Below are 17,318 nucleotides of genomic sequence, written 5' to 3' on the forward strand. Positions count from 1 at the left end.
CTTTCATGGTCTCAGCACGCACTTCACAACCATTAAAGCACTTAACCAAAGAGCGGCCTCAGAGCAGGGCGGTGCGGTGCCAATTTGCACGAAGCTCAGTCCCTCAAAACACCAAAACCCCAGATATGCTTTCCAAGGCTCCCTTTGAGGGGTAAATATTGGTATTGGGCAACTTGTTTATTAATCATTCCTAGAATGTGAGTTTCATAGGGCATTTAACGTTCATCTTAATAGTGGAGAACCATCTACTGAGCCAGGGCTTGTTTCCATGCTGTATCTCTGAAGTCTAAAATCTCTATGACTCAATCGTGGGCAAGTTGGGCCGTAGGGCCAGTTTCCACGCTGTATTTCTAAACTAAAACCCTCGTGGGACCCGAGATATCTGAAAATCAAATAGGTTTGAATGTTTACAACATGAGATGGAGACACAAGAGACTGCAAATAGGTTTCAGGTGTAGTTTAGATATTCAGCATGGAGTCCATGCTTGACCATCGACCACCCGTTCACACTAGATCTATATTATCCCCTCCCTACCCGCCAGGGGCATGAGTGCAATCAAATCGTACATGAGTACAACAGTTAGTGCAAAGAGAAAAATAGCAGTGCAATGTGCAGTTTGACCATCTTTCTGAAGGGCACTGAATACCATTACTGAAAGGCCTCTTCCTGTGTTAGCAGCGCACTACTTACTTGTAGAGGAAGGGGGCGACGGTGGCGGTGTTGGGGTGGTTGTATTGCTGCTGAGACTGTGGGAGATAGACGTGGGCGTTGGCAGTGCCCGCAGTGTGCCCACCAGACACCCCGGTGGGGTTGGAGGAGGAGGGTGGAGAGGAGGGCAGGGCGGCACCCCTCCCGTCCGAGGGGCCGGAAGCCTTGTTGTCGCCCGGAGCTTTCGGCAGGCAGTGGCTGGGACTCCCCTTGGTGCTCTTGGCCTTCTCCGGGTCCTTGGCTCCCGTCGGCACAGCGACAGTTGGTGTCTTCCCGGTGGCCATCTTGGATCCTGGTTTGGGGATCCCGCTGGAGGCCGGGATCGCGCTCTCCTTCTTCGCCCCCGCCGACTTGCCCCCTTTGGGGATGAGGCTGGCGATCTTGGAGCTCTTCCTGGGCGCTTCGCCCCCCTTCTCATCCTTGGCCACCTTCGGCCCCTTGCCCTTCTCCTTCTCCCGCTCCTCCTTGGCAGGGGCTCCCCCGGGCTTCTTCTGGCAGGGGGCTTTGCTGCCTGTCCGTTGGCATGGGCCCTTGGACTGTGCTTTGGGGCTGCCCCCGCCGGCTCCATCCACCTCCCCGCCCTCCGAGAGCAGTCCCTCGTCACGGGCGCCCTCCGCGGGCAGCGCCGCCTGGTGCCCGGGCTGTCGGGGTGCAGTCCTGCTGTTGATTAGCTTGAACTTCTCCAGCATGGATCTCTGCTCTCCGCCCGTGGCCTTGGGCGTTTCAGGGTAGGGGACGCGCGAGCGGTCGGCGGGGGCGGTGGGGGAAGTGGCGGGGCTCGGCGGCTTCACGCTCAGCATGGGCGACGTGGCGGTGTGCTTGACGTTCATCGACTTGCTGCGCCAGGGTTTGCCGGAGCTGGGGGATGGGATGGCAGAGGCGGGCTGGTGCCCGCTGTTTGCCGCGGTCGCCACGGTCCCGTTCATGCCTCCTGGAGCCGCAGCACCTTTGGCCGTCTCTGAAACTGAGAGAAGAAATCATGATCAATGTCAAACCACCGATACCCCTCAGAGGGCGAGCAGTACACAGGGGCGCAGTGGTAGGGTTGCTGCCACACGCAGACAGCACCCGAGGTCAGGATCAAACCCGGGTCTCTGGCGCCTAGAGGCATCGGCTCTCCCACTGCACCACCATGAGACACCCTTCAAGTTTAATTTGGTTTAATTCCGTTTATTATGTGTACCGAGGTACAGTGAAAAGCTTTTGTTGGCGTGCTATCCAGTCAGAAAAAGACGATGCGCGAATCAAGAACAACGCCAATGAACACACAATTGAGTCCATGCCGACCATCAATCACCCATTTCCACTTGTTCTGGGGTATCCCACTTTCTCAACCACAGCCTACACACGAGGGACAATTTACCGACACCATTTGGCCTACAAACCTGCACGTCTTTGGGATGTGGGAGCACCCAGAGGAAGCCAACATCGTCACAGGAAGAACGAGCAAACTCTGCCCAGACAGCAGCTGAGATGTGGGGCGGTTTGGCCGTTGTGCTGCCTAAGCAAAAGATTCCTGGGGCAGCACAGTGGCGCAGCGGTAGAGTCGCTGTCTCACAGTGGCAGAGACCCGGGTTCGTTCCTGACTACGGGTGCTGTCTACGTGGAGTTTGCACGTTCTCCCTGTGACCACATGGGCTTTCCCCAGGTAGGTTGTAGGCTAATTGGCTTCTGGAAATGGGAAACAGTCCCTGGTGTGCAGGATGCTGCTAGTGTATGGGGTGATAGACAATAGACAATAGACAATAGGTGCAGGAGGAGGCCATTCAGCCCTTCGAGCCAGCACCGCCATTCAATGCAATCATGGCTGATCACTCTCAATCAGTACCCCGTTCCTGCCTTCTCCCCATACCCCCTCACTCCGCTATCCTTAAGAGCTCTATCCAGCTCTCTCTTGAAAGCATCCAACGAACTGGCCTCCACTGCCTTCTGAGGCAGAGAATTCCACACCTTCACCACTCTGACTGAAAAAGTTCTTCCTCATCTCCGTTCTAAATGGCCTAGCCCTTATTCTTAAACTGTGGCCCCTTGTTCTGGACTCCCCCAACATTGGGAACATGTTTCCTGCCTCTAATGTGTCCAATCCCCTAATTATCTTATATGTTTCAATAAGATCCCCCCTCATCCTTCTAAATTCCAGTGTATACAAGCCCAATCGCTCCAGCCTTTCAACATACGACAGTCCCGCCATTCCGGTGATCACTCGGTGGGGTCTATTTCTCTGTATCTCTGAAGTCTAAAGTGGAGAGCAAGAATCACAGAGTAAGGTGGTGGGGGGAGGTGGGAACACAAGCTTCAAATGTCAGCTCGTTTTAGTTTTGGTTAGTTTTAGTTTTGGCTAGGCGAAAAGTGCCTTAGTGACATCAAAGGAAGAGGCAACATCTCTGGAGAAAAGGAATAGGTTAAAGAACAGAAGGGCCTGTCCCGCTGAGTTCCTCCAGCATTTTGTACCGAGGTTACAAGGCAGCTAATCTTTTTTGTTTGGGGATTGACACGGGCAAAGAGACTTGGTTTGCTCTCTGAATTTGAGAAAGCTCCAAGTATTCAGCAAGAACCAGTCTCATCAAGTATTCAGCAAGAACTCCCTCATCTTCCCCTCTCCCCTCAGGCAAGAGGTACAGAAGTTGAAAACACATACCTGCAGATTCAGAGACAGTTTTTTTCCAACTGTCAACAACTAGAGAGCGGTCCTGACCTCCCATCTACATCGTTGGAGACCTTTGAACTGTCTTTAATCGGACTTTATCGGACTTTTATGCTACATCTTTCACTGAATGTTGTCCCCTTTATCCTTTATCTGTGCAGTGTGGTCGGCGTGATTGTATTCATGTTTTGGCTTTTCTTTGACTGGATAGCACACAAACAAAAGCTTTTCACTGTACCTCGGTACAAGTGACAATAATAAATTGAACCAAGCTAACTGCCCATGTTACCACACTGCGTGTTCCTGCCTGCATATTGTTCCCCAGCCTTTGACAAATAAGTGGGAACTGTGGAACATAATAGAGTTAAATTGTATGCAGCGATTGAAGGACTGAATGACGTTGGAGAGTTGAATGGTCACTTAGCTTCATAGTCAAGGACATGTTCCAAATTCTCCCCCGCAGCTTCAGTTTTGTATTAAGCAGATCTGCTTTAATTAATGTATCTCCCTCGGCTCCCTCCCACAGGTCTGTGCTCGGGGGTAGAGATCTCTTCATCACCACTATCGTATCTGCCTTCACCACCACCCCTGGCACCACGTTCCAGGTGCCCACCAAAGCACAAACCCGTAGCACCCGGAGAAAACCCACGCGGTCACAGGGAGAAGGTGCAAACTCCGTACAAACAGCACTGAGGTCAGGATCGAACCTGGTTCTCTGGCGCTGTAAGGCAGCAACTCTATCGCTGCACCACTGTGCCGCCCTTATCTCTCCTTATGACTCTCCAATGACTTGGCCTCCACAGCCTTCTGTCGCAAGGAATTCCACAGATTCACTACCCTCTGGCTCAAGAAATTTCTCCTCATCTCCTTTCTAAAGGTACGTCCTTTTATTCTGAGGCTGTGCCCTCTGGTCCTCGACTCTCCCACTAGTGGAAACATCCTCTCCACATCCACTCTATCCAGGCCTTTCACTATTCGGTAAGTTTCAATGAGGTCCCCCCCACACCCCCCCCCCCCCCCCCTCATCCTTCCAAACTCCAGCGAGTACAGGTCCAGTGCTGTCAAACGCTCATAATACGTTAACCCAATCAATCCTTCCTGCGATCAGTTCAATGGGCCAGGTTATCCACTGCAGTACAAATGTTTTCTAAATGGTGATATTGGACGTGAGAGCAACCGCAGTATTAACTGCAACAGCGGAGAGCTGGAGCAATTGAAATGCAAGACCTTGGTTGTAGCTAATGATTAACAACCGAAAACCAGCCACGCGGAAAATCACCAACTTTCGCGATGCAAATGTACGACAGGCAGAAGATTCACAGTCTTGCATCTCCCTTGGAAATAAAGAATCAAATTGTTTATCATCGTGCTCTGCAACATGGGGCAATAATCAGTTCATTAGCGCTGCCATTCGGATCAGCTCACTGGCTCTCACAGGTCAGCCCCGAGCGTTAGTGCAGAGAATGGGTGAAGAATTCAGAACAGAAACACACATCCAGTTGAGGTAAACACCTTCTAACACGGTGTATCCAACACCTCAAAAGCGAGAGGCAACTGTAATTCAGTTTAATAGCTCCACAAATACAGGCCAGAATTTCCAACGACATTAAACCTTCATTATAACGGACCAAGGCGGGGGGGGGGGGGGGGGATAGATGGTGATGGGACAGTGCCCGTTATTGCCGATTGTCCACTGTAACCGACTCAGGAGTTATCACTGCAGAAATCATAGTAGAAACAAAGAACTGCCGATGCTGGTTAATTCACAAAAGGACACAAAGTGCTGGTGTAATGCAGAGGGGCAGGCAGCATCTCTGGAGACATGGCGTATCGGGTCGAGACCCTTCTTCAGCCTCTCGGTCCAGTACTGGGCCTGGAATCCAGGTGAGTTGACGCCCCACAGGCATAGCTTTAAGGTGAGAGGGGCAAAGTTTAGAGGAGATGGGACGCGCTGCCAGAGGTGGTGGTTGAGGCAGAGACAACAGCGGCATTTGAAGCTTTTGGACAGGCACATGGATATGCATGGAATGGAGGGATATGGGTCATGCGTGGGCAGATAAGAGATGGTCTTGGCATCATATTTGGCACGACATTGCGGGCCAAAGGGCCTGTCCTTGTGTTGCACTATTCTATGTTCAATGTTCTAGATTAGTTTACTTTATTGTCACGTGTACCGAGGTACAGTGAAAAACTTTTGTTGCGTGCTAACCAGTCAGCAGAAAGACTATACATGATTAAAATCAAACCATCCACAGTGTACAGATACACCAAGACAGCCTTCTTCCACCTCAAAAACATCGCCCGTCTCCGTCCATCCCTCTCCTCCACAGCTGCAGAAACCCTCATCCACGCCTTCATCACCTCCCGTCTGGACTACTGCAACAGCCTCCTCTATGGCTCACCCTCAAAAATCATCAGTAAACTTCAATACATTCAAAACTCCGCTGCCCGTCTACTCACCCACTCCCCGATCCGTGACCATATCACCCCCGTCCTTTACAAGCTCCACTGGCTCACCATCCCCCAGAGAATCCAGTACAAAATCCTCCTCATGACCTACAAAGCCCTCCATAACCTGGCCCCATCCTACCTGACTGACCTCCTCCACAGGCACACTCCCACCTGCACCCTCCGCTCTGCTGCTGCCAACCTCCTGTCCCCCCCCCCCCCCATCCGGACCAAACTCAGATCCTGGGGGGACAGGGCTTTCTCCATCGCTGCTCCCACCCTCTGGAACTCACTACCCCAAGCCGTCAGAGACTCCTCCTCACTCACCACATTCAAAACATCACTGAAGTCTCACCTGTTCAGCACTGCCTTCAACCACTGACCGTCACCTCACCTTCTGTCTCCTTTTTCTGTTCGTTTACTTATTTATCTATTTATTTTCTTCTCTATGTTCTAGTAATCCCTGTAAAGCGTCTTTGAGTGTTTGAAAAGCGCTATATAAATGTAATGCATTATTATTATTATTATTATTATTATTAATAACGTTTAGTGCAACATAAAGTCCAGTAAAGTGTTATGTTAAGTCCGATTATAGATAGTCCAAGAGTCTCCAAATGAGGTAGATAGTAGCTCAGGACCTCTATGTACATGGCGTGATCGCTGAAGTAGGGGGGTGTCTTTCATTCAGCAGCAATGTCCATGAGGAGATTTAATAAAGGTGTTTTGACCGTGAATTCCTTTTATAGAGTAAATAAGAATCAACTGTTTCCACTGGCAGGAGGGTCTGTAATCAGAGAATGTGGATTTAAGGGAATTGGCAAAGGAGACAGGGGGCGACCGACAGAGGGAAGAAATGTTCCATGCACTGAGATTTTAGGATTCGGGAATGCAACGCTTGAGAGACTGGTGGAGCAATCCGACAGGGATTGGGAAAAGTGCTTGGAGAGCAAAACATTTCAATTCTCTCTTTGGGTGGCACAGTGGCACGATGGTTCGAGCTGCTGCCTCACAGCGCCAGTGACCCGGGTTCGATCCTGACCTCGGGTGCTGTCTGTACAGAGTTTGCATGTTCTACCCGTGACCGCATGGATTTTCGTCGAGGTCATAAGGTCATAAGGAATAGGAGTAAAAATTAGGCCATTCGGCCCATCAATTGTACTCCGCTATTCAATCATGGCTGATCTATCTAACCCTCCTAACCCCATTCGCCTGCCTTCTCCCTCATAACCTCTAACACCCATTCTAATCAAGAATCTATCCATCTCTGGCTTAAAAACATCCACTGACTTGGCCTCCACAGCTTTCTGTGGCAAAGAATTCCACAGATTCACTACGTCTGACTAAAGAAATTTCTCCTCATCTCCTTCCTAAAATAACAATCTTTAATTCTGAGGCTATGACCTCTAGTCCTAGACTCTCCCACTAGTGGAAACATCCTCTCCACATCCACTCAATCCAAGCCTTTTACCATTCTGTACGTTTCAGTGAGGTCCCCCCTCATCCTTCTAAACTCCAGCGAGTACAGGCCCAGTGCCGACAAACGCTCATCATAGGTTAACCTGCTCAACCCTGGGATCATTCTTGTAAACATCCTCTGGACCTTCTCCAGAGCCAGCACGTCCTTCCTCAGATCTTTGGATTCCTCCAACACTCCAAAGATGAACAGGTTTGTAGGTTAATTGGTTCGGTATAAATGTAAAATTGTCCCTAGGGTGTGTAGGATAGTGTTAATGTGCGGGAATCGCTGGTTGTTACGGACTCGGTGGGCCAAAGGGCCTGTTTTCACACTGTATCTCTGAACTAAACTGAACTCGAGACCACATGGGGTTCCCACCGGGTGCTCCAGTTTCCTCCCACATCCCAAAGACGTGCGGGTTTGTAGGTTAATTAGCCCTCAGTAAATTGTCCCTAGTGTGCAGGGAGTGAATGGGAAAGTGGGAGAACATAGAACTAGTCTTATTGGGTAATCGATGGTCGGCATGGACTCAGTGGGCCGAAGGGCCTGTTTCTTGTCTTTCAAGCAATTCGAAGGGGAAGGAGCTCGTTGAGGGGAATTAAATGGGTAGTTATTTCAAGAAAGATAGACCAAGTAATCACATTAGACGGAATAGTGGCACATCTAAAAAGTTAAAAACCATACAGGTGCTCCGCGGCGTACGATGCTTCGACTTGAAAGGTTTACAAGGGGGAGCATCACAGCTATCCCTCTGCACCCCTCTGTTACAGTGCTTCCTCAACATGGACAGTGTGAGTATATAGTTAGACACCACCCCTGCCCTGCCACCCAAACTCCTGTAAAATCCTGCGTTCATTTGTATTCTGCAGGAGCGCTGACTGAGGAATACTCGATAACCATGCCTCATTAAATCTCTATTTCTGGAAGCCTGCTGATAAATCTGTTGAATGCAGAGTGGCTAAATGAGAATTTCCCTGCCCCAGGACTGTCAACCCTTTTGAACCCAGGCTGAGAGAGACTATGGGCTGCACACTTTCCCCCCAGAGAGTCATAGAGCCACACAGCAGGAGAATAGGCCCTTCGGCCCATTGAGGGCATGCTGACCATCGAGCAATCGCTGACAATGGTCCTGCACTGATCCCATTTTAATAGACTTTAGAGTTTAGAGATGCAGCATGGAAACAGGCCCTGTGGGTCCACCTAGTCCATGCTGACCAGCGATCATCTGTGCACTAGCGCTATCCCACACAGTACGGACAATATACCATTTTTTTTTACCAAAGCCAATTAACCTACAAACCTGCATGTCTTTGGAGTTTGGGGGAAACCGAAGCACCTGGAGAAAACCCGCACGGTCACAGGAAGAACGTGCAAACTCCGTGCAGACAGCACCTGTGGTTAGGATCGAACGCGGGTCTCTGGCACTGTAAAGCAGCAACTCTCCGCTGAGCCACTGTGCCGCCCCTGGCCCCTATTCTTGTAGGCACAAGGAACTGCAGATCCTGGTATACAAAATACCACACTGTGTAACTCAGTGAGTCCCATGAGAACATTTGTGCAGCACAGTGACAGGGCGGTAGAGTTGCTGCCTTCCAGCGCCAGAGACCCGGTGTAATCGAGACTACGGCTGCTGTCTGCACAGAGTTTGCACGTTCTCCAGACGGCACGTAGATTTGTAGGTTAACTAGCTGCTGTAAATTGTCCCTAGTGTGTAGGATAGTGCTAGTGTATGGCTGAACGCTGGTCGATGCGGACTCGGTGGGCCGAAGGACCTGTTTCCACGCTGTATCTCTAAACAAAACTAAACTAAACTATTCATGGATAGGTGAATTTTTGGGGTCTTAAGAAGAGTCGCAACCCGAAACGTCACCTATCCAAGTTCTCCAGACATGATGCCTCACGTGCTGAGTTACTCCAGCACCTTGATCCATTGTATTCATCCAACTTTCCCATCAGCCCTCCCTGGATTCTTCTGCTCACCAACACACTGTGACCAATTAACCGACCAAACCGCAGGTCTTTGGAAGAGCAATTAGGTCCTAGGTGGCTCTCGGAGTACCCGACTCGCAGAAGCACCCCGATATATCTTCCAGCCCACTTGTGCCAACTATCGTCAAATATCCCACGTGATCAAAGGCGGTTGCAAGCAACCAAAAATAAATCACGTTCAAAGTAGCTTTTCATCTTACCTCATGATAGTGTATAAGACCATGAGGGGAATATCATCATATCATATCATATATATACAGCCGGAAACAGGCCTTTTCGGCCCACCAAGTCCGTGCCGCCCAGTGATCCCCGTACATTAACACTATCCTACACCCACTAGGGACAATTTTTACATTTACCCAGCCAATTAACCTACATACCTGTACGTCTTTGGAGTGTGGGAAAATAGAATAGAATAGAATAGAATAGAATAGAATAGAATAGAATAGAATAGGGTTTTGGCAAGGTATCGCAGCGGTAGAGTTGCTGCCTTACAGCACCAGAGACCCGGGTTCGATCCTCACTACAGGTGCTGTCTGGTCAGTTCAGTCTAGTTTATTGTCACGTACACTGAGGTACAGTGAAAAGATTTTGGTGTGTCCTATACAGTCAGCGGAAAGACCACACATGATTACAATCATGCCATTTACAATATATATTAGGAATAAGGTAGGCAGTCTGTACGGAGTTTTGTATGTTCTCCCTGTGATGGTGTAGGTTTTCTCCGGGTGCTCCGGTTTCCTCCCACATTCCAAAGACGTGCAGGTTTGTAGGTTAACTGGCTTCAGTAAAAATGGTAAAATGAGTGTACGGGGATCACTGTTTGGCGTGGACTCGGTGGGCCAGAGAGCCTGTTTCCGCTCAGTGTCTCTAAACTACATAGGGTGAATGCACTCTTTTACTCAGAGTAGGTGAATCAAGAACCAGAGGACAGAGGTTTAAGGTGAGAGGGGCAAAAAAATTAATAGGAACCTGAGAGGCAACGTTTTCGCAAGGAGGCTGTAGGTGGGTACATGGAACCAGCTGCCAGAAGAGGTAGTTGATACAGGTACTATAACAACATTTAAAAAGCATTTGGACAGGTACATGGATAGCAAAGGTTTAGTTAATTTACTTTAGTTTATTGTCAGTATTACAGTTTATTTACAGTCAAAAGCTTTGTTGCTGCGTGCTATCCAGTCAGTGAAAAGACTATACACTCATGTAGATTTACAATCAAGCCGTCCACAGTGTGCAGATACAGGATAAAGGGAATAACATTTAGTGCAAGATAAAGTCCAGTAAAGTATGATTCCTTTGTCCCACCCCCGACATCAGTCTGAAGAAGGGTCTCGACCCGAAACGTCACCCATTCCTTCTCTCCCGAGATGCTGCCTGACCTGCTGAGTTACTCCAGCATTTTGTGAATAAAAGTATGATTAAAGATTGTCTGAGGGTCTCCAATATGGTACTTGGGAGGTCAGGACCGCTCTCTAGTTGGTGTTGGCATGGGCCAGTTGCCTGATAACGGCTGGGAAGAAACAGTCCCTCAGAGGGATATGAGCCAAAGGCGGGGAGGGTGGACTAGCGTAGATGGGGCATTTAGGTCAGTATGGACAAGTTGGGCCGAAGGGCCTATTTCCGTGCTGCGTGGCTCCATGACTCTACTCCAGCCCCTGTCCCCCAGCCAGGACGTCAAAAGGCGACTGCATCTCCCCCTGTTCCCCGAGACCACAGACTCACCAGCAAGGGTGATAAGCCAGGACTGCCTCGTAGGTCTGTCCAACCTTCCTCCTCAAACATTCAGCTAGCCTGGAGACCCACTCCTGGTAGCCCTCCCACTGGCATTGGAAGCAAGCTGCGATCTCCTCCTGCTAGGTCCTGCTATCCTGAACGAAACCTCCTCCACCGGAGGCTGGCGGCTCTGCCGATCTGTTCGTTCCGAGGTAGGATTCCTCCCTTTCCATTCCCAAATGAAACATGCTGCCGAGACCGCAGGCAGCAACGGGCGGGAATGTATGTGTGTGTGTGTGTGTGTGTGTGGGCCAAATAGAAGGGACCATTGTGCCTTCTTCCACACATGGCTGTAAGCTTAGAAAACACCCTCAACGTTCACAAGCCAACTGCAGTGACGTCAGGCCTAAAGCATCAACAGGTATGTTGGGCAATGTCAGAGGACAGGAGGCCCAGAGCTGCCGATTGTCTTCCTGCCCTGGCCGTACCCTTTATACTATAGACTTTAGAGATACAGCGCGGTAACATGCCATTCAGCCCACCGAGTCCACAGCGACCACCGACCAACGACCAACGACCACCCTACACACCAGCATTATCCTACACACTAGGGACAGTTTACAATTTTTACAGAAGTCAATTAACTTACAAACCCACACGTCTTTGGGATGTGGGAGGAAACCGGAGCACCTGGAGAACACCCACGCGGTCACAGGGAGAACGTACAAACTCCGCACAGACTTTGAATCCGACCTCATTACCTCAGGGTAACTCGGCACAAGAATCTCTTTGCAACATACAAACTCTTTACCCGCACGTACTACGTAATGGCAAGTCATTGAGTCGTACAGCACGGAAACAGGCCCTTCGGCCCAACTCACGCATGCCAACCAAGATGCCCCAACTACACTAGTTCCACCTGCTTGCATTTGGCCCATCTCCCTTTAAACCTTTCCCATCTATGTACCAGTTCAATGTTCTTATCGTATCTGCCTCAACTACAAACTATCTAGCTCGTTCCATACACCCACCACCCTCTGTGTGAAAAAGATCCCCCTTAGATTTTTCCCCTCTCACCTTAAACCTATGTCCTCTGGTTCTTGATTCCCCAACTCTGGGTGAAAGACCCTGTGCATTCACCGTATCAATTCCCCTCATGATTTTATACACTTCTAGTTTAGTTTGGTGTAGTTTAATTTATTGCACTCACGTGTATTGAGGTACAGCGAAAAGCTTTTTGTTGTGTGCCAGCCAGTCAGTGGAATGACGGTGCATGATTACAATCAAGCCGTCCACAGTGTACAGATACTGCCTGACCTGCTGAGTTACTCCAGCACTTCCTGTCCTTTTTATTTTTACCACTTTCTCATCAGCTCTTCCCGGATTCTTCTCCTCACCAACACGCTAGGAACTATCAATTATGTTAAGAAACATTTAGACAGCTACGTGGATAGGATAGGTTCAGAGGGATATGGGTAGGTGGATTGAGCGTAGATGGGGCATGTTGGTCAGTGTGGGCAAATTGGGCCGCAGGGCCTGTTTACAGGCTGTATGACTCGATGACTCCATGACAACTTCAGTGACCAATTAACCTGCCAACCCGCAAGACTTTGGAACAGCAGGCACTACAGGCCCCAGTTGGGGAACAGGAATAGCCGGCTGGGAGAACCAGCCTGATATCTCCCAGCCCACTTGCTCCCAGCACGTCAGGAGCATGAGTAACACCAGTCAGCAGAGAGATCGCCCTTACCTCTCTCGCAACTGCCTGCATACTGTAGGGCCTTGTTCTTGTCGATGGTGTTGAAACTCTGACTCCGTCTGTTGAGGTTGTTGGCTCCTTGCACCTTGGTGGCACTCCCTGCCGCTGGGACCCTGGACGGTCCTGGCAACCTGCAAAACAAGCACACTCCGTTTAGTTGAGTTGAGTTGAGTTGAGTTGATTTAAGTTAAGTTTATTTTAGCTTAGTTTAGTTTAGATCAGATGAGCTCAGTTTAGTTTAATTTAGTTTCGTTTAGTTTTGTATAATTTAGTTTAGATTAGTTTAGCAATACAGTATGGAAACAGGCCCTTCAGCTCACTGGGTCCACGCCGACCAGCGATTAACCTTACACTAGTTCTATCCTACAGACAATTTAGCACCCAGAGAAAACCCACGCAGTCACAGGGAGAATGTAAAACTACGTACAGACGGCACCCGTAATCAAGATGGAACCCGGGTCTCTGGTGATGTCAGGCAGCAGCTCTATGGCGCTGCCACTGTGCTGCCCTCTGAGAGGTTTTATGGAACCGTTTGATGGTGTGAAGATGTACTACCCCTCTCTCTCTCTCTCTCTCTCTCTCTCTCTCTCTCTCTCTCACTCTCTCTCCCACACTCTACACTGCTCCCACCCGCTCACACAAGCCCCCTCCACACCAACCTTGTCCCTCCTGCGGTCTGGTGCTCCCGGGAGAGAGAGCGCCTGCCTTCCAATATCAACAAGCGTTCAAGGTCTCCTCATCTGGTTAATGTTTACACCCCTGACCTCTCAGCCCCCCCCCCCCCCCCCCCCCCCCCCCCCCTTCCCCACCATCACCTCTTGCCTAGGCAAACATTTACTCATCGGAACTATGCAAGCTGGCTGTGAGATCTCCCAGCTTCAAAGGTTTAAAAGAACATTGACAAATTCAGGTTCACAATCCTTCCGGCAAGCTGTCTTTCCTGGGAATGATCTTGCACCTGGAACTTAAAAAAAAGAAAACCGGGGAACAGAACGAGCTAATCTTTTCTGTGAGAGCACAAACCTGAAAGATGATACTTTAAAATGTTTAATGGAGTTGCTTACCATTGTATCAGTGTGGATTTGCACATGGGGCGAGATACAGTGGAGAGGGCAAAGGAGTGCGTTAGTTTAGTTTGGTTTAGTTTAATATAGTTAGCTTTGTATCATCTGCAAATTTGCTAATGGTACTTTTAATCCCTTCATCCAAGTCATTAAGGCATATTGTAAATAGCTGCGGTCCCAGCACCGAGCCTTGCGGTACCCCACTAGTCACTGCCTGCCATTCTGAAAGGGACCCATTTATCCCTACTCTTTGCTTTCTGTCTGTCAACCAATTTTCTATCCATGTCAGTACCCTACCTCCAATACCATGTGCTCTAATTTTGCCCACTAATCTCCTATGTGGAACCTTGTCGAAGTGCAAGTTTCAGGGACAGTTTCTTCCCAGTTGTAATCAGCCAACTGAACCATCCTATCACCAACGAGAGAGTGGTCCTGACTTCCCATCTGCCTCTTTGGAGACCCTCGGACTTTACTGGACTTCATCTTGCACTAAACATTATTCCCTCTATCCTTTATCTGTACATTATGGATGGCTCGATTGCAACCATGTATTGTCTTTTCGCTGACTGGTTAGCATGCAACAATCAAGTATTCTTGATTTGTACAGGTGTCAGAGGTTATGGGGAGAAGGGAGGAGAATGGGGTTAGGAGGGAGAGATAGATCAGCCATGATTGAATGGCGGAGTAGGCTTGATGGGCCGAATGGCCTAATTTTGCTCTTATAATTTATGATCTTAAGAACAAAGGTTTTTCACAGTACTTCGGCACATGTGACAATTAACTAAATTAAACAGTGCTGAGGATAAAGACCCTTACCCCAGTTACACACTAAACAAACGTTTGTACCTGGAGTCCCGCGATCAGTTCTGGCACTTTCACCTGCATACGGACACAGGTGACTGGACTTCGAGGGAAACTGTTGGAAGTCCAATGAGGAAATCCAGCTGTTCCCTGCACAGCTGCCTGGGAGGCTTGGGATTTCCTTGGCAGATGTTTGCAGACAACTTAGGGCTGTGGTCGGCAGCAGAGAGCAAAGTTGCAACAGTTTCCCAGCATTTAGGCTGATGTTAAGCTCGAAACCCTGCGCCAACAATCAAGAGATGTCTTTGCTTTCTAAGGACATCAACAGCTGGGATTAGGCTAAATCCTAGTTTTTTAAAGATTTGTTTATTTAATTTTTTTAAACAGTTTCTTAATGTTATTTTTCCCAATAATCTGATTAACATTTAATTATTTCCCATTAGTTTCAGAAACATTGATGTGGTTTGACAGCTTTGACAGCTGGCTAAGCAGGGAGGGCAATTTAGCTGGTTGGCTAAGAATTTTCAACATTTTCATGGGGATCATTGCTGCAAATGGAATAATGGAAAGATGCAGCATGCAAACAGGCCCTTCGGCCCATCAATGATTCCATGCCGATCCTCAGTCATACCAGTCACACTAGTTTTATATTATTCCATTTTCTCCTCGACTCCATGCACACTAGGTCAATTTACAGAGGGCCAATTAACCTACAATCCCGCACATCGTTGGGATGTGACTGGAGCACCCGGAGGAAACCCACCCGGACACAAGGGAGAACCTGCAAACTCCACACACAGTCAGTCCCCGAGGTCAGGATCGGACCTGGGTGTCTGCCACTGTCAGGCAGCAACTCTACACTGTGCCACCGTGAGTTCCTGCCCTGTCTCTCATTCCCCATTTCCCTCAAAAGGTTAAGACACAAGACCTCAACGAAAGGTCTTGTTACCAAAGGTAGTGTTGCCGTTTTTAAGGACGTTAGGCTCGAAGATCCACTCGGTCATCACCTCTCAGGTCAACAGAGAATGGACAAAGGCCGTTGGCAGCCAAGAAACGTGGAGGGGAAGCCCCACAAAATTTACCAGAAAGAAATGAGGTATTAAATGATTAATTGTAGAGGACAGAGGTTGGGATGTTAGATGGTTAAGTTAAGGGTCAGAGGTTGCATTTGCTTGAGTAAAAACCAAAGATACTAGAGAAACAAGATGGACCATTCTGTTGAAATCGCCTATACTGAAGTGTAGTACACAAAGGAGCATAACGTCCGCCATTTTAGTAAGCAAAACCCGCCGTTCGCTACGCCTCTCGCAGTGTAATCAGTGTTTTGGGGGAACAGAATGTATGATGATACCATTAAAATGCAGAATATATCTCATCTATCAACTCACAGATTTCTGTTATTTTTCTTTTAAAATGTTTCTCCAAGTTTCTGCCTACTAAAATGGCGCCATGACATACAACGGTTTTAGGGTCGAGTTGTCTATCTTGCTCCTCTAGTGTCTTTGGTAAAAACCAAGGAGTGGTCTAACTGGATAGGAAAGAACTGCAGATGCTGGTTTACACCGAAGGTAGACACAAAAAGCTGGAGTAACTGAGCGGGTCAGGCAGCGTCTCTAGAGAAAAGGAAAAGGTGATGTTTCGGGTCGAGACCCTTCTTCAAACTGAGAATCAGGGGAGAGGGAAACTAGAGGTGTGAAAAGGTACGGAACAAATCAGAGCCGGGATTCACTGATGGCCAAGGAACCCACAACGGTCCATTGTTGGTTATGGAGGAGGTGATAACAAAGGGATACGAACATTGAAATCAGCTTTCTGAAACCCTTCTTCGGATTGAGAAGACGTCTTACAGGGAACCCAGCAAAAGGAAGGAGGGGGGAGGGCAAGACCCAGTGGGATCGTTGCTGGGGTTCCCTGTACAAGGTTTTCTCAGTCTGAAGAAGTGCCTCGACCCGAAACGCCACCTATTCCTTCTCTCCACAGACGCTGCTGGACACCCTGAGTTACAGCAGCATTTTGCGTCTTGTCCTTAGTGGTCTAACTGGGATGTTAATAAGGATTCTGAGGGAGGATCTCGTTCCTGTACGCAGGAGGTTCTAGAGAACGTTCAGATACAAGGAGACAGCTCCGCCATTGGTGGAGCGGGAGCACATGGTCGCTGGCTGGGTGAGGTCACGTGGGGCACGGGGCGGCAACATCACCTTGTCCCGTATTTGGGAATGAGATAGTTGGCACCCCTAGGAATTTCACTCTGTTAAAGGAATGGGAACAGTGCAGGAAGGAACTGCAGATACTGGTTTACACCGAAGATAGACACAAAATGGTGGAGTAACTCAGCGGGACAGGCAGCATCTCTGGAGAGAAGAAGTGGGTGCTGTTTCGGGTCGAGACCCTTCTTCAGACTGAGAGTCGGGGCAGAGGGAGACATAGAGATATGGACGGGTAAGATGTGAAAACGAGAGATCAAAGGGGACAAAGTTCGAAGAAAATGCAGAATGGATCAGTGTTAGCTGAGGGGAAGGTGACAACGAGGCCTACAATCAATAACATTCAATCAGGAGGACAATGAAACTAATCAGAGGTGGAATGGAGAGAGTGGGAAAGAAATGGGTTACTTGAAGTTAGAGAAGTCAAAATTCATACTGCTGGGGTGTAAGCTGCCCCATGCGAAATATGAGGTGCATTTCCTCCAATTTATGCTGGGCCTCACTCTGACAGTGGAGGAGCCCAGGACAGAC

At 48.9% G+C, this 17,318-nt stretch overlaps 1 protein-coding gene across 7 annotated transcripts in view; it reads right to left on the reverse strand.

The window, feature by feature from the left end:
- Positions 1-17,318, reverse strand: part of nav3 (neuron navigator 3) — a 579,072-nt gene that overhangs the window by 101,940 nt on the left and 459,814 nt on the right. For 6 of the 7 annotated variants that reach the window (XM_078417159.1, XM_078417163.1, XM_078417162.1 and 3 more), the window contains 2 exons: positions 12,710-12,849; positions 692-1,673 (listed from right to left, as the gene is read on the reverse strand). The exons of the other annotated variant lie outside the window; for it this stretch is intronic. In XM_078417159.1, coding sequence (XP_078273285.1) covers positions 692-1,673; positions 12,710-12,849 — 1,122 coding nt within the window. The remainder of the gene's footprint in view (positions 1-691; positions 1,674-12,709; positions 12,850-17,318) is intronic. 7 annotated transcript variants of the gene reach the window in all.

This window comes from Rhinoraja longicauda, chromosome 20, assembly GCF_053455715.1.
Source record: "Rhinoraja longicauda isolate Sanriku21f chromosome 20, sRhiLon1.1, whole genome shotgun sequence".
NCBI lineage: Eukaryota > Metazoa > Chordata > Chondrichthyes > Rajiformes > Arhynchobatidae > Rhinoraja > Rhinoraja longicauda.